The 19160-nt window shown below is 32.1% G+C and overlaps 1 protein-coding gene across 1 annotated transcript; it reads left to right on the top strand.

Annotated features, from left to right (window-relative positions):
• The first annotated feature begins 1566 nt into the window (after positions 1-1566).
• Positions 1567-2641, top strand: LOC146533147 (alpha-(1,3)-fucosyltransferase C-like). Its single transcript, XM_085196338.1, has 3 exons — positions 1567-1961; positions 2033-2143; positions 2494-2641. Exons 1-3 carry the CDS (start codon positions 1567-1569, stop codon positions 2639-2641), a joined length of 654 nt encoding a protein of 217 aa, XP_085052464.1.
• The last annotated feature ends 16519 nt before the right edge of the window (positions 2642-19160 follow it).

Raw genomic sequence — 19160 nt, 5'->3', positions numbered from 1 at the left:
GCGAAAATTCGGTAGCGATTAACGAAAAAGATACATAATGTTTATGTTATATCTTAGGCTGGTACGCATAAATTGGTAGACGCCATTTTGGGCCAATTTGGAAGAGGTTAACTGGATAATTTAATATAGGTACATAGTTGGGTGTTGGTTTGATTCACACACAAAATATAAGTAATAAACAATATTTATAATGTGTATGGGTTCGATTCCCACTCGAGGAAATTGAATGTTTTATATTTTCATTTCTTCGTCTTCTGGTGTCGAGGTAAAACGCGGCGTTGAGTTCCGCCTCTGGGTTGCCTGGTTCCCTCTGCCTACCCTGCAATGCGAAAAGTGGGGAGTGGAGTGACTGAACACTAGGCTCCGTCTGACAATCCTGGTACATGCGGGATACAGCGAAGCTGAAAAGGAAAATATTTTATATGAAGAGTGTTCTCGATACTGTAAGGAATTAAAAATCAAATTAATATTATATTAAGTCAAAGTAATACCGTAGTAACGAAAATGCAACAACAATATAAAAAAAATGTTTCAACCAATTTCGTAACTATATTCGCAGGTTAACCATTTGGTTATTAAAAATGCAGCAGTTTGTATGAAAACATTCCACATATATGGAACAATATGAACGTAAATTCCTTTCTGTCAGGTAAGAGCACTACTTGCTTATTTTTTGTCATTTGCATATCACTGGCGTGAAGGGAAGGGCGACAAACGCGGCCGTCCGTACAAAGAGATTTTCATATTTAATTTCGCGTCGGTATAATTGCGATATTTAGCTTTCTGTCCACCGCTCGCGTGCTTTAAACTATATTAGCATAAGAGAAAATTCTTTTCCCATCCTGTTTGAGATTAATGAAATATTGTGGACATATTTACTAAGAAAGATATTGCATTGTTGAGACTGTTTACAATTTGATGAAATGGTAAGCATTTCACAAAGAAACAAAGAAAGTTATAGTATCGTAGTGTAATTTTGTCTACGTAAATTCTGATATGTGCAAAAGCTTGAAAGCAATTTTCGCTGGTATATATTTAGCAATTTTTTTACACTCCATCAATTACCTTTTGTTTTATGAAAAGAGTGATATAATAGAATTGAATTATATGCTTCGAACTCCAGGAAAAATAAAACAAATGGTGAGAAAATTAAGAAAACTTAAAAATAACATAACTATTACGACTTCAAATTTTAAAAGGCCGAAAAGATTTCATACTGATTTGAAATATATACTAAATTGGAATCATGAGCCTACTTACCGGGGTTCTAATTTTGTTAAAGGCCAAACACCATTTCTCATGAACAACTGTACGTATACTAATTGCTATTTAACGATAGATAAGACCCTACTACCAGATTTTAGATATTTTGACGCGATTCTTTTTGGCGTCGAAAGTGATTGGGATATACATCCTCTATTGAGAGCTTATTATCAAAATTATATTTTTACAACATCTCAATCAGCAAGAACGTATCCTATATGTAATGAGAAATATGATAACTATTACAACTTGACTTGGACATATCGACTAGATTCTGATATAATTAAATCTAAATTTAAAATTATGGATTTAAATGCTAACGTAATTGGACCTAAGAAAGACATGTTATGGATTACCAAGATGCAACCAACTACTGATGAGGTGAAACGTAAACTAAAGGAAAAAAAGAAAGCAGCAGCGTGGTTTTTAAGCAATTGTGCCCCAACTTCCAATTTAATAATTAGTCTCAATCAATCTTTATCTGCAGCTAAACTAACACTCGACTCTTATGGCTGGTGTGGGAAATATAAATGTCCAAAAAATCGTATAGAAGAATGCCTTTTACTTCTGAAAAAGAATTATTATTTTTATTTTGCGTTTGAACGTAGTTTTGCTGAAGACTATGTGACAGAAGATTTGTTACATCCATTATTAAATTATGCTGTTCCAGTTGTTTATGGAGGTGCAGATTATTCAAGGTACAATTATTTTTTATTAACACAGGTATATAAAAAAACTTATCTTAAATTTATCTTTTTTATTTTTTTAGATTTTTACCACCGGGTTCTTACATAGATGCCAGTAAATTAGATACGAATGACGTTGTAACAGAAATTCAAAAGTCTATCAAAAATCGACATAAATATTATGAGTATTTTCGGTAAGACTTAGTATTATTTTCTATTGTTATTTTAACAGAAAACTAATTTATTCAATTATTTACACTGAAATACTGTCTCTCTCTTTATTAATAAGCATTGAATTCACGTTTTATTCCGTAAATAGTAGGAAAGGCAGAGAGAATCTATTGTACCTATACACTCTGAGCTAGATCCCGTTCTTTGTTTTACGATACTAGAGAAATGACAATAATTTATTCCCTTGAGTGGGACTCGAACTCACAACAATCACTTTAATAGTCAAACGCTGTTTCACCTCGCCACGGTGGTCTTTAAAATTATTTATAATTTATAAAACTACAGTTAATTAATTAAAAAATTTAACTTCCAGGTGGCATAATCATTATACATACAAAGAAACAACAGAAGACGACGGTATCTGCGAATTATGTGCAATCTTAAATAGTCCTTCCTCCAATTATAAAGAAATTAAAAACATTAGAAATTGGTGGAATCCTGATTATAAGGATCAATGTTGATAACTAAGAGTTATTGATGTTTTTATTATAATGATAATATCCATTTAAATATACTACTATCAGAACAGAGTACACAAAAGGTATTTAAATGTGTAAATAATCGTCGTAATTGTTAAAGCCATAAAAGGAATTTCAGAATTATCTCTACTCACTTGTTTTTACTTACCTGCGGCTTCATCTGTGTGACCAAATAGAAATAGATTCTATGCTTTGGTAGACAAATGGTGGTGTTGAGTTCCACTACTCAACACGCTATGTCTTAAATTCCGACGGATAACAGAGAATGCCTACCATAGTATGTGTAGGTTAAAGCGTGAAGCATAAAAAAGTAATATACTAATCTAAAATCGGACTTCTACAGCATTAAGTTCACAAGAATTTCACATTTCCAAATAAAGACTGAAGGCCATGCAATCAACTCAATCCTTTCCAAATTCACTTAGCAAGGACCGTTTTATTTAAATCGCCTTTTCAGGATAATTCCAATTATACTCACTATTAAAATTTTGCTGATTTCATCTATTAAAGACATTTTGTCTTTAGTACCAGTTCTTTTTTGTTAAAATGCTTAAGAATTGGATTTGATATTTTTCCCCTCGTAATAATTAAATTTTCACTTAGAAAAGTATTTTAATAAGAGTTTTATTTTCATATCAACAGAATGCCACACATTTTTAAGTACACTATTAAATCTATAGATCGAATCAAAGGAAGACTAAAGTATAATGTCTACTTCCAATTAATAGTATCGTATTAATTAGAGCTGCTCTCGAGTTGCAAAATAAATACTAAATATTATTATTTATTAAGCATAGCAGGGTATTATATAATAGAGTCTCTGTCGCCACATTCTGCAGAATTTTTGAGACATTGTATATGTGGTACCGGAACTAAAAGCCGCACTTCCACAGTCACACGTTACGTCACTGCCTCACGACGGAAATAAATAATAGAAAATAGCTCGAGAATTCGGCGGAAAGTGTGGAAAGAAACTGTCTTAATGGGTAACAGAGTGTCTTAACTCTAGGTTCACGGGTTCTCTCTGCCTACCCTGGTGTCAATGGGAACAATCAACATCTATGAACTTAATTCACTTCAATTCTTCTCTGCAAAATAATTTCAAAGTAAATCAGAAACTATACCTTACAATAAACTTTTTAATATACCGGTTAACTGAACAAAAGCCTCAATGTATTCAGTACAGTAGGTAGTAGGTACCTACTACTACGGTATAATTGAATGCACTCTAATAATTTCTTCATACAGACTTCACTTCAGATGAAGTTTAAATGTGTTTAAGTTGAATTCGCCGAAGTGCGCGTCCGCTCGCAACATACGTCATTAGACGCAAATACATGCACAAGTTTATTTAACTTCGCTTTCGCAACTAAACGAGTGGACGTCTACTGTGTGTGGACATTCCTTTACAATACTAATGTACAGATTATATATAATTTAGATTCTTAATTTTAAACTAAAAAGGGTGTCTGGAGGCACGACGGTAGTGTGTTCGATTCTAATTCGCGACAATTTATTATATTCATTTCTTCGCTCTTGCAGAAAGGTAATGTTCTGATTCGCCACTCGATAGTGGCAAATTTTTTAAACATTTTAGCGAAAAGTAGGAATCCGAGTATCTTAACACTAGGTTCTCTCTCATCCTGCGGCTGCCTAAAAAACGCATAATTTTAATTATAAATTCCATTTAACACTAAAAGCTTAATATTATAATCATTATACAACCTCAATCATAATCAGAAATAAAAATACAATTTTTTTCATACTAAATTAATCATAAAAATCCATATATCAGAGACGATGAAAAGCATAACTTAAGTAGACTATACTGTGCCTCGAAAATAAACAGGCGCGTCCAACTCTTTTGAGAATTCGCTACAAACGTTTCAATTTTCTTTAACTAGTAGCATTTGTCTCGTATTCACTTAGCAATGTAAACATTGTCTTAGAGTTCCCCTTCTTGAGATATCGATCACAATGCTTTAACAAACATTTATCTGATACTGAGAACTACGGTTTACTGTTTTAGTTAATCTTATTTACAGATACATTACTAGCTTTTCTAGATTTGCCTGAAATTTGTCCTTTTTTTTGGTAAAAAAACCAGTGTTAACTACAATTGACCGCCACCTAGACTAATTGGTGATAGATGCCTCCATCCAAAAATGAGATGATGATTGAGAATGAGGTCCGTGTGGAAAAGAACTAACATATTTTTTTTGGCTCTTTCCCCTATAAAGCAGGGTAAGCAGAGAAAACCTAGAGTTAAGACACTACGCGTACCATGTAGTAATTTGGGAGATACCACGCGTTAAATAGCGGAGCTGATGACGCTGAACTTTCGTTACAGCCCAAGATCCCAGGGCCCCCCGATCTACGTCATTTTAGCAAAGCTGAAATTTTGAATACTATTAGTTTAATATGTAGTTAAGTCGGTGTGCGTACTTACTAACTTGACAGTGGAGCCCTTTCAGAGAGAATACCAAATTAAATATTTAAAATTTTCATTTCCTCACTTTGGACCCTGCAACCCAACACGCAGTGGCTCCAGAATTCGGCGAAAAGGAATTAGAACTCCAGACTCCTCCAGAATTAACGGAACGGAATTGAGTTAATGGGAATGGAGTATCTTAAAAAATATGTACAAAAGTTACTTGTCTCATCTATTTTTTATATTATCAACGATTTCTATGTAAAATAATTTAACAGTTTTCATATAATAATTCAACAACAGCTTATCTAGACATAAAAGCTATGAACTTTACTTTTAGATAGTACTATGCTTTATCGGTATACACAATAGTTTCCTAACTCTACATTAAACGGAAGTTCCGTTAAGCCTAATGGTACCACGAGATCCCTTATATAAATAAGTAGTTGTGGTGGAGTTGGCAAAAATAACTGTTCGCCTAACGAAATCTCTCCGCTTCAACTTGTTAATTAGTTTCGTTTCTACTTTCTGTGTGTACGGATTACGTTTGTTTTCCGTATTAACATAGCTTTGGGTGATGAAGTTTGTGCTTGCGCGTATATTTTAATAGAAAAAAAATACGAAAATGTTATATATATAACACTACATTTTACTTAACAATAGCGCACTGTGTTTCCAGAACGAGAGATCTATAAATAAAAACGTTCCCACAAGTGGAATTTGACCCCAATTCCATTCATCACGATAACAAAAGTTAAAAATAATAAATATTTAAAATGATTCCATATAATATTCGTATTTTTTCCCAGAATATTATCATATTCACATCTACATATATCAAACGCTTAACAACGTCAATAAATAATTATAAAAATTCAAAATAAAAAAAAAATTTAAAAACTTTATTATCAAAAATATTAAAATCTTCTTCACGTTGTATCCCGCACATGGCAGCATAGGCACAGGGAATCTACTGTTCAAACAATCCGTTCCCCATTTTCCGCCGAATTCTGGAGGCATTGCATATTGAATGGAACTCAACGCCTTTGCCTTTACATCGACACCAGAGCGAAGAAATGAAAATATAAATTTAAATAAATATTTCATTTTATCGACAGGATATCGAACCCAGACCCAACAACCAGTGGCATTTTCAAATCCACACTGGCCTCGTGAAGAATATTAATAGAACAATTTCTAAAATATTATACGCCATAGTATGCACAAGCACTACAAGTAATCCGATAAGAAGATAAGGCGGTACTACATGAAACTTATAATATTTAATAGTACGGACTTAATTTATACGATTTTCATGTTCAATGGTCGTAAAAGATCTCAAGGTAATTATGGAAATTGCGAATACATACATATTGTAATAACGTTATCATAAATTAATTTGCTTTTATCAATACTTGCATACTGACGGTAATTTATTATGCAATTTTCAAGAATAAATGTTTAAAGGATTACTTAAGCTAATATTTGTAAACTTCTTAATGAAGCCGCTGAGGCGCAAAGGCAGAAGAGTGACTGTAACGCAACGGTTGTGAGTTCGATTCTCACTCAAAGGAATAAAATATTTCCTATTTTCATTTCCTCATTTTTGTTTTGGTAACACCGAAGGCAAAGCGTGGCGTAGTGTTCCGTCACTCAACACGTAATGCATCAAGAATTTGGTGGAATGTAGGGTACGGAATAGTCTTAATGGAGAACGAAGTGTGTTAACACCAGGCTTAAATGTTGCCTCTAGTTACTCTGCTATGTACGAGATACAGTGTAAAGCTAAAAAAATATCTGAAATATATCCCTATTAAGCCAAGCGAAGATAACAAATAACAATTGAGTGTTAAGCAAATATGAAGATAATATTTGGTTAACACCAATTATTTCTTTGCATTATATAGTGTACGTATTAATTATCCTGTAAATAAATAACTACGTTATAATTGATACCACGAAGAATTTCATGAAATTCTTTTAAAATAAACAAACAATGCTAAATGTAATTATTCAATTTTTTATTAATATTTATTATTAATGTACCTAATGAATTTCCTGGCAACATACGCCGGAATTAATGCCAGGAGGAAAGAAAAGAAAAAAAAGCATTAATATAATAGTCCTTATATACTTGTATGGACAGAAAATATTTTATACTTTTACGTGTATGAACAAAAAATTTAAGATAAAAAAATCTAAATAAGTGCACAAATACATAAAGATAGAAAAAAAAAGACTTCAAAAACAAGATTTTTAAAAACACGATCGAAGTTTTCTGCTGACTCATCGACTCTCCGCCCCGCCCTTTCTGTGTCGATGCTGAAAGATTCTACTACTCAACCTATACGACATACATACGTTGCCTGTTACAAAGACCCTCCCTAAGAATGTTGCCATTTTATAAAATGAAAATAGAGTTTTATTTATTTTTCATGAATTTAAGCGACATCGTTGGCACATTTGGGATATATGTTGCTATATTTAAGACCGTCAAGGTTCCATCAAGAACATGTGAAATAAAGATTGCATTATCATCTATCAACTACATCAGCTTTACGCCGTATCCCACATGTAGCAGAGTAGGCAAAGGGAGCCTAGTGTTTAGACACTCCGCTCCTCACTTACCGCAGAATACGCCACGCTAGGTCTCGACTCCAGAGCAAAGAAAATTAAAATATTAATATGTCATGTCCTCGAGTGGGAATCGAACCCACAACTTGTTTACAATCACACTCTTGTGCCTCTCAATCATCATCAAATTATCGTGAGTATAAAAATTATTTTATTATTTAAAGTATCCATTTAGTAAAATATCTTATATGTAAAAAAACGATAGACTCGTCTCATAAGCAATTATGACACACATTATGCCTTAGAACATCCAATTATAATAGGCTAAGAACACTTGCTGTAGCCACCAGCACCAGGTGTGAATAAAACACTTAATTCAGGGATATAATTTTGTTGACATTTTACGCTGATATGGGTTTTACGGAATCCCACTTATTATCGGATTCCTAAACCCCATAAAATATTATGACACAAGCGATGGAATTTCATATATTTTGGGAGCAAAAACAATTAATCGCTATTTAAATTTCCGGTGCAAATACAAAATTAATAACGTAAACGTAACGTACTTATAATGTTAATGTAACATGTAGTTTGTTTGTTTTGAATATTCTAAAATATATAGTTTAATATTATTAAATTATGTAATTATAATAAATTTGATTATTTAAATTTTTAAAAGATACATTAAGAAACTAAAGTTTTTTTTTTCAACCACAACAATGAAGCAAAAAGTTGTTAAAGTGGATATTATTTTTCCTATTGGTATTCGTATCTGCTATTAATAGTGTACCGTCAGCCCTGTCACACTTACACACGAATAAACTCAAAAATTTACCATTTCTTTGTAGTAATGTTATTTTAAAACATTTTATTATAGAGAAAGCTGTAGACAAAATACATAACATTAAATTCATTTTATGCATAATGAAACTTTACAGTTATCCATTCCTTATAATTAACGAAAATGAAAATAAAAACAAATAAATATTCCAAAATATCCGTCTGATATGAAAATTATAATACAGCAAACATGCCAGAAGAAACAAAAACAAAAATACATTTTAAATTAATGTGGGCTGTTCGTTTTTCTGGTTACAGTCGAGCGCGTTCGCCCGAATATCTATTCATCATTTAATTTACATTTGTGTTGGAAAAAGTGCTGGATATTCAAAATGTATTGAATTGACGAAATTTTAAAGATATCTCTTTTCCATTTGGCTTTATGTTTTTATGTGTTCTCTAACTGATATACTGGTATAGTAATGTGTACAATGTCTCCAGAAATCAGTGGAAAGTTGGGAACGGAGTGTCTTATCACTAGGTTCCCTCTGCCTACCTTGCTGTGTGTGGGATACAGCTTGAAGCAAATTTCTTTGTTAATTTATAAATATGTATATATATTAATATTAATATAAACGATAGGGTATAGTGTCTAAATATTTACCTTTTAATGTCTAATACGTAATGTCTCGAATCCGGGTGGAAAGTAGAGAATCGTGTCTTAAAAGTATGTTCTTTCGGTTATAGAAATACATGCAAGATAAAGAGAGAAAATATTCAAATATAGTACTGAACGCATTTACTTCCAGTTTTTTCCCGAATAATAGAATAAGTAGAGAGAACCTAGCATCAAGACACTACCGAATTCCGCAACGAGACATTGAATGTTAAATTGCGGAATAACTCAACACTCAATGTCTCGTTGCAGAAATTAATGCCACTGTGGTTAGAAATGATAATTTACTGTAAAGATATTAGTAAGTAAATTATAATTCCTAACCACAAACCGCATAAATACGTGGTTATAATTAATTAAATCAAATGTATAATTTTCTCATATTGTTTAATCATATTAAGAAAAGGCGCGACGAATTAACAATGAAATTAAAATCGTGTTTTTCTAATATACTTTCACCATATTGGTCTTAATAAATAATTACTTATAAAAAGGCTAATAGGGTTGAAAAATAACGCATTTTTTCCCAGTGTCGTCTCTCTTTAGTTTTGTCATAAAATAAAATGTTTAATATTGTAAATTAAATATAAATAATACTTAATCGCTTTTGTTAGTAAATATTAATTATATTGTAATTTAAAAATGAGTCCTATAATTAAGGCGCTTATATTATTCATTATGGTATGTTAAAATTTTTATTTATAACTATTTTAATATGAATTAAAAGGGAATAGCGCAATACCACAGCACAGACGGCTGATGTGAGTTTAATTATTTTAGCACGGGCAAGCATCTAGTGTTGAGACACTCCGTTCTCCAGTTTCGGTCGAATTTCCAAAATATTATCTGTTGAGTGGCGGAACACAGCGCTGCGCTTTATCTTGTTACCAGAGCGAGGAAATTATTTATTTTTATTTATTTTTTATTGAATATACTGGTTTTTTTTATTTACTTAATCCCATTCTAGGTTACTTATAGCGAGTCTGGCAGAATTGAGGAAATGCTTAGAGCTAAATTAAATACGATGAGCCATAAACACAAAGTATCTGACGACGATGACTATGACGATGGCATAGATGGTATCAGTTTCTATGATGCAAATATTCTCGAGAACATTCAAGCACAAATTGATAATAGTGCAAGTCAAGCTACTTTTACTGAAAAATTGAAAAAGTTGCCAGCGAAAGCGCTGATTTCATTGTATAGTAAGTATTATTTGTATAAAATAATTTATATGTTTTTAACTTATTAAATAATCTTGTGTAGATACTTAAATGTAGTTAATGCTGCTATTACAATAGCATTTTTCACGTCTCGGACAAGAAAACTTTTAATATGACATCTACGTGTATAAGCCGTATAAGCCTTATATGTATAAGTCTATAGAGTTTTCCTGCTCTGGTAGTGATGAGACACTAGGTTCTCCGCCTACTCTACAATGAAAGATAAAGCGTGAAGCTGAAAAAAATTGGATAGTAACATGATTATAATAAAATCAAAAAAATATTTTTTTTTTTCCCTAGCCTACACCATCCCATTGTTGGGCAAAGGCCTCTCTCCACTTCTTCCATTGCGGTCTATTTCGGGCTATTAAGCACCAGTCAGGCCTATAATTATTAGTTAAAAAACTATTAGTTCTTTTATTAAATTATAATAAATAGCAAAATAAATCATTAGGTTGTTCTTTATATAACAATATGTATGTGTATTTTTAGATAGTGTGAACGAGCTGCAATCAGGAATGGGTAAAATATTTAAAGAAAGAAAGCTGACTGAAGGATCTAAACAGTCTCTTGAAGCAATTCTTGGTTTGTTTAAAGACGGTTATCTTAATACTAAAGACTTAGTGTTTGGCTAAGACAATATTATGTTAATTAAAGAATGATTACTTATGAATGTAGTTTTTTTTCCTGAATTTGTATATACTGTATAATTAAACACCCAATCCATATGAATTATTATAAAGATGAAAAGATTGTATGTTTAAACGCGCTAATCTCAATAATTATACAAAATATTATAAAATCCATACATATATGAATAAAAATATATCTTTAAAATTTTTGGGTTAGGGTTACTTGTCATAACACTTAAATCAAAAAGTCATATGCTGACATAATACAAGTGAGAATAATATATCATAATCTCTAAAATTTTATATACGGAACCTTAAAAAAGTAAAAATTATTAAAATTTAATTTTTAATTCAATAAAATTTAAAACCAAAATATTACTTAATTGTAAAGTATAAAATAAATGCTGAATTAAAAATGGTTATAAGGACAAATTAACGAACAATTGAATGTGGTATTTAAGTGTTCATGCTCAATTGGTGAACCAACTTAAGCGTGACCGTTAAATAAATGCGAAATACTCTATAATACTCTATTCTCTACTTTCCGCTTTTCTCAATAAGCGGAAAGTAGAAAAAGGAAAGAAGGTCACTATGTTCTCTTCGCAAAGATGACATAGACATTAATAAAACGATTAAACGAAACAACCATATCATAGAATATCTGAACGTGTCGCGAAGCCAAATGGCTTGGAACGTTTTCAAAGACACCAAGTTTTCACATCAAGCTTCTAAGTACACTTAGAGCTTTTCAGCACTTCCTAGAATATCTACATTCAAATATCTATCAGTTATATAATAATTATTATAATAGATACTAATGTAATATTTGAGGTCTGTCGTAGCACAGGGGCACAAGGGTGACACTGTTAGAGCGACAGGTTGTAGGATCGATTTCTATCGAATTTCATCTTTCATCTGATTTCATCTTTTAAGGGACACAAGTCAGAACCCCAAAAAATCAACATTCATTATAAATGTGTACTTTTAAATTAGATTTTATCCATTTCAGTGAAATACGTCCTAACTATGTGCATTAATTAAAACATACATACATATAAAAATGGGGGGGAAAAGGAACTTCCATTATACTTTATTTCAATACTGTATTATATTATAATTCTATATAAGTCATGTTCTATGAACAATAAACAAACAGATACGAAATATCTTAATAAAAACATAATTCACAGAACACAACGGGAGCATGTAATGGTAGTCACAGAGCCTATTATATTTAGAGCCGAGCTCATTAACGTAGCGTCATGCTTTGCGGACGATATTAAACAGTATGTCACAGCTAGTCCGAATATCTAATATTTTCTGTTACTTTTGTTTTAGTTATCTTTTCTTTTTTGTTAGTTTTGTACATTGTGAAAGTTAAGATAATGAAAAACATCATTATTTTCTTTTTACATATTATGTATGGTCTTATCTTCTGCTAAGTCCCTTGTTTTCGTCTTCTGCTCACCAACTCTTCGCCATTCCACTAATTTAACAAAAAATTCTTACCACTTACGACAGCTTACCCATGGACGATATTTTTCATTTCACACAGCTTTAATGCGGCGTTGAATTCCGCCATTCAACACGCTTTGCCAACACGGATTTCCGCCTAATGTAGGGAAGGTAAGGAAAAAGTTTTTAAGTTCCCTCTGTTCCCTCCGTATACGGAAAACAGTGTAAAGTTAGAAAAAACAGAAAAGGTTTTTTATAAATAAGTAAATAGAAAACGTATAAAAATTTGAACGTAGCAGGATTTCAAACTGCGCATCTTAGAAAACGTCCAAGCACTCTGGCCACTAAGCCTTACGTTCCGTTTCCTAAAAAGTATTTTTCTCTCCTAAGTGTGGATTAACTTTAAACAATTTTATTCGTAGATCAAACATAAAATTGGCTATGAAAGGAAATTATGAAGATATTAATATATTATCCCACAAGACTAAATATCCTCACAAAACACTTCCACATTTGTTGTTTCTAAGAAATTTAAACCCGACGAAGAAACGGTTTCAAATTTTAATAACTCATGATTCTCTTATTATTGTTCGCAATTATGAAAACATTTAGCTCTCCCGACCTTTTCGTAATTAAAATATTCAGAGTAATTAAGACATAATAATCTTTTCGTACAATAATCTGCTGTGATTGCTGTATTATTAGATTAAACAATTTTATTATATTTTTATGTTATATAAAACCAACTTCACGCTGTATCCCGCATCCAGCAAGATGGGCAGAGGGAACCTAGTGTTAAAACACTCCGTTCCCCACTTTCCGCCGTATTTTGCAGGCAGTGTCTCGACACCAGAGCGAATGAATGGAAATATAAACGTAAATAAATATTTCACTTCCTCGAGTGGGGGATCGAATCCACAACCGTCGCGTTACAGTCACACCCTTGTGCCGCTGCGCGATGACGGCCTCATATATAAAACATCTACCAACAATATGAAGCTCGTGTTGAAATAGTTTTAAGCTTCAGTATTTCGGCAATGGCCTAATTAATTTTTCTCCAAGCGGACGCCTACACGAAGGTAGATAATCCTGTAAGGAAGTTTGGTTCAGTATTGCGTAATCAAGTCAAGGAGTTGGTTTGGCAAGCGCGGTTTCGCACTTCTAATTGCAATGCGAATCTATTACGTGGGATTTACGCGGCGAATATTATAATTAGATATCAACCGAGCTGGTTTAGACTTAGTTACTGCTTCGCTACTATCTACCCACAACCACCCATTACGTATCTTTTTTTCACATTCACGCTCTATCATGCATATAGCAGGGTAGGCAGAAGGAACCTAGTGGTAAGGAAGTCCGTTCCCCATTTTCTACCGAACTTTTGAGACATTCCGTTTTGAGGACGGAGAACTCAAAGTTGCATTCCATCTTGTTATCAGAGCGGGTAAATGCAAATAACTCATTCTCAGTAAATGCAAATTTCTTCGACCTTCGGCCATTTCAAAATTTTCACCATGAACCAGTGTAAAAGACCTAAGCTAGCTCATGTAAACTACTCAATGACAGTACCCATACAAAATTACCACATTAGTATGAAAAATGTATGACATTATGCAATTTGAAACAATCTCAGATGATAATATGACATTTATCGTAGGAGTATGAACGCAGCAATCGTACTTGGCGTCGTTCCAATGCTAAAGACTGAAAAATCTCACAAATGCACAGATCTGACAAGATCTCTATTACAGCATCAGCAGATATATTTTTTTTTATATTCCTTACATTAAAGAAAAGAGAGATCTCCGTCATCACTATATTCTCCTCGTAATGCTAATTTATGGTTAACAATTATAAGGCTGAAGAGGTTCTTGGTTGGACACGCTAATCTTAGGAACTTCTGGTTCGTTATTCGTTGAATAAAGTGTCGCCTTATGTCTTGTTTAGTTTAGCTTAATACTCTATAATAGTGTTATTTTTACATTACATTTAAACTCATAATCATTGTTCAGATTAGGATTTAAACATTCCACTACAAAACTTATTTTATGCAAATTGCTATTCGTACGTCAGCCATTTTATACAGCTAGGTAAGTACTGCGTGCACCTGAAGACTTAACTTTAGTAAACAATTTTAAAACGTAATTTTAGTTGTAAATTATCTCGACTTATATTTATATTATTTGGCCAAGAACACAATAGGTGGTGTAGGTTCATATATAAAAAATATTTATATCTAACTACTTCTTCATATAGGATATTTTTGTATTCGCACTACTATATAAATAATAATAAAAAAGTGCGAGTCGTTTTCGCCCCTCGAGGGTTCCTCACCAACATTATGAATCCGGTCAACGTGACTTACATTAGTTACCAAATGTACCTATGTCTCAAAAATAAATAAAAGATCCATAGGCACAAGCTATAAACTTATTTTGCCAAAATAAAAAAATTGCAATTATATCTAAGCTATCTATCTAATTTATCTAAAAAAAATACACTTCCCATAGAGACTATAGAGCCTCATTTTATTCATGTTTTTCCCCTTTTACCCGCAAAGTATGCAATATCACGTGCTATTCGCGATATTGCGTTATAATTTCCTCACATAGTTTGCCGCGTTCACGATATACTGTGAACTATGTATGTACTTACATGTTTTCATAATTGATTTACGAAGCACACATATTTGACGACGCTGCCCGTTGTATATCATTTAATTAGTTTATTTTAGATTTTTGTTTACATTTTATAGGCATTGCAGGTTGAGTAGCGGAAGTGAAGGAATGAAAATTAAAATATCGAGTGTTTAAACACTATGTGCTTCTACGCCATGGCTGGCTTCTTACGTTTTATAAGTAGCTAATATTTATATGCATTTTGCATATAGTTATTTATTAAAGACATTAAGAATGATAATTGTTAGAGTGCAGTGAGTAATTTATAATTGTTTGTGATTTAGAATTAATTATATTATAGAAACTCCGAATCTTTCTCCATTTTCTGTCCAAAAAGACCATACATTAAATAACTAGGGTAACTTTTCAGGATTCACACACATATGCTCATAAACTAACTTGATCGACTTTTACAAGTTATATTCATAGCATGAAACCCTCGATGGACTAGTCTAACCCGCAATTAAATGCTATTTTCACATAAATAATAAACATATAACAAATGAAAATCTTTAAAAAACAAAAAAATATCTTCGAGTAAGATTCCCACCCACAAGCAGCGTCGTTACTTCATTGTCATAAAAATATCTATATAGTAAAATCGTTATGACTTACAGTTTTTCGTCATAAAATATAACACTTCCCAACTTTGAATGATCTCACAGTTAATCTAATTTTATGAGCAAACTTCCTCTTTCAACGAGTCTCTATTAGGGTACTTAAGCAACACAATTTACCTAACTGAAGTTGTATAGGAGCATAGACGTCTATTTATATATAATATATTATGATAAATTTATTAAAATAATATTAGCTTCTTTTCAAGCCATAATCATCTATCGTTATATCTATTTTGGATGTATTTTAGACTGTCTAGATTAACTTGTCTAGAAACTAGATTTCCTAGACTAGTGTTTCATTTGGCACACAGCTTTCTCACTCATAGGAGTCGGCCAATCTTAACAACTTAAATAACAGATATTTCTCAGCTTCACCCTAAAAAAATTAGTTGTAGGCAAAAATTTAGTGTTAACACACTTCGTTATTCACCTTTTTTGTTAACAGAGCGAGCAAAATAATATAATTAATTTCTTCGAGTGGGAATCGAACCTAGAACCATCACGGTAAGCTGCTCTCTCATGACACCAAGATGGCCTCAATATTATAAGTATCTACATATATTATGCCAGCAAGAAACTCTAACATAAAACCAGTACTTATTAAGGCACGAATAGACACTTCATAACTCCTAAATAGTTCCCTTAATAGCTTTTGTTCGAACGATACAAGCTTTAACTGATCGTTTTGATCCTTCATGAAATTACTTTCTGGACTATCGTACAAATATTACGCACTTTGGACGCTCTGACCATTTAGTAGGTCATTTGTATTCATTAATATCATAAAGTAAATTGGAATAAAGTACATTTAGGCCAGTCGTAGCGCAGTGGCACAAAGTGTGACTGTTAAACCGATTGGTTGTGGGTTCAATCCCCACTCGAGGAGATGAAATATTTATTTAAATTTATAATTCCATTTTTTCGCTCTGGTGTCGGGGCAAAGCGTGTTGAGTTCTGCCAATCAACACGCAATGCTTCCAGAATTCGGCAGAAAGTGGGTAACGGAGTGTCGTAACACTAGGTTTCCTCTGCCTGCCCTGATGTGTGCGGAATACAGCGTGAAGTTAAAAAAAAAGGAGATTTTGGATATTTGTTTCAATCTCTGTAAAGTTTTCAGATATAGATTGTAAAAAAATTAAATTATTGGGAAATATTTAACTATAATTACATTAAAATATACTTATAAAAAAATCTAAAATAGTTGGTTGTTTTAGTATTTTTTTTTAATATTAAATAGTAAGGACAATAACAAAAAAAACACTCTAACTCAAAATGGCACAAAAACTTAAGTAAGCACTTGTCAAGTTAACTCTAGAACCCATTCAATGGAAATATTTAATATCGACAAAATATAATATAATTCAACAATATTCTTTTCGAATATTTCTTTTGAATGTTTCTCTTTCGTCTTGTGTCGCGTCCGTCGTCCGTCCTATGTGACGGGCCTTATCTGACTTTCCGCTATTTTGGCGAGCGAAAAGCGAAACTTGTCATTTTGTATCGAGCTGGCCCGTGAGTTTTATTTGAATAGAATAGCATATTCCACGTACCTACTAATATTTTTATATTCGCTAAATTGTATTATTACTTAGTGACTGACAGGCACCATATAGATAAAACTACTGGGAGTTGAAATTTGGCATGTAGCTAGAGATAAGAGAACTAAAGAGGAAAAGAAATGTATTCTGGAAATGAGAAAAAGTCTCTTAAAGAAAGAAAAAAGTTAACGCAAACAAATTAACAGAAGACGACGAGTTATAATTTAATACTTTAATACAGTATATTTTAAACAATGCAATTTAGTCTTGTGTAGTTGAAATCCAAAGTTCCAAAAGCTAAAATATATGCACGTTCTTCAATTATTAAAAGTTAAATGTTTTTTTAAAGTTACACCACTGTCGACCACTCGTCGGTGATGTCAACACATATAGATCAATATTATAAAAGGCACAAAGTTCAAGGAAACATACGATATTTTAAACTAACAGAATCGAGTGAAATGTAAACTGAAAGTTAGTTAAAAACCCACATACGAGCCTAAAGCAACAGACAAAGTTTGGTACAAAAGAAAGTAAACAAATAGCGTATATTGGGGAGGCTCCTGGCTAGTTAGGTGGTCACCCGATAGGGGCCGAACTCATACAAACTTGCTAACTCATTATTTATCTAATTTCAGGAGCTGATCACGTTCTACCACACCATTCCATCCTTCCGTTGTTTTTTTTTTTCAATTTCCATTTTAGTAATACAAAAATGATATATTTTTTTAAATATCTCGTGAAAATCCATTTATTGTACATTCATTAACAGTAAAATAGCAGCAACCATATTATTAAATTAGTACTAAATTAAATTGTTTCAAAGATTTTATCGTTACAGGAAGATTAACATACCTTTTCCAAATTTATAGCATATTTAATATTGTATTGCAACGGAAAAGAGAACGGAATTAATAAATAATATATAGAATTATATAAACAAATACATCGAGTAACCCGGTATGGTACGGTTTTATATCATAGTGAACTCATGACAGAGGGACTATTAATGAAAGTTAAATATTATAAGAAACCTATTTATTTTTAGGATTTTCAGACTCCATTTTTAATTTTTCATCCAAGCTACGACAAAACATCGCATTATAAATAGAAAACCCCACTGCCACGCTTTGTTTCTTCAAAATACAGCAACACCTATATTTTTCCGAATGTAGAAAAAAATAAAAATATTTGCAAATAATATTATGACACATAAATAAACTTTAATAGATGACGAGATAGTAATATCTGCAGAACCATGAATACACAAGTTTGGCGTATTGCCAAGTATCAAAGTTCTTTAAGTGAAATATGTTCTACGATATTTAGATAAGCGTACTATATAAATTATTATTTTTTTTAACATCATCCAGCATCCTAGCGTTAACTTCGTTCTTTATTTTAAGTCAAATTTGAGAAATTACGTATAAAACGGTGAAGCCAGACACTGGCTCACAATAGCTTCTTGTTCTTATTGTTTAAAATGTATAGATATAATATTTCAGCAACAATCATACCTATAATTCGGATAACGATAAGAGTATCAGTGCTGAACCACTCCACCAGCAACTTTTGGTCACTAAGCAAGAAAAAAAAACCGGAGAATAGAGTCACTAATAACTAGAGATCTCTACCAGCAATAACGTAACATGCAACAGTAAACATATATTATTTATATAGGTACTAATGTTTGTTAATCTATGCTATGCTATTGTTTTATGCATTTCATTTGCATTTTTATCTTACTTCTTTAATACGTTTTTGTGATTTCGACAAAATATGCCGTAAACAGAACGTATTTACGGTGTTCCGCTGAGCTTAATCTCTTTGAAAGCAGACCAAAAGCAGTGCGATAAGCCTTTTGATAGCGATTCTTATGTACGGGACGTAG

Source organism: Heliconius melpomene, chromosome 13 (genome assembly GCF_056956725.1).
Source record: "Heliconius melpomene rosina isolate 202511_hmr_F chromosome 13, ASM5695672v1, whole genome shotgun sequence".
Classification (NCBI taxonomy): domain Eukaryota; kingdom Metazoa; phylum Arthropoda; class Insecta; order Lepidoptera; family Nymphalidae; genus Heliconius; species Heliconius melpomene.
The sequence above is the reverse complement of the archived record's forward strand: the minus strand, read 5'-3'. Positions and strand labels throughout refer to the sequence as shown.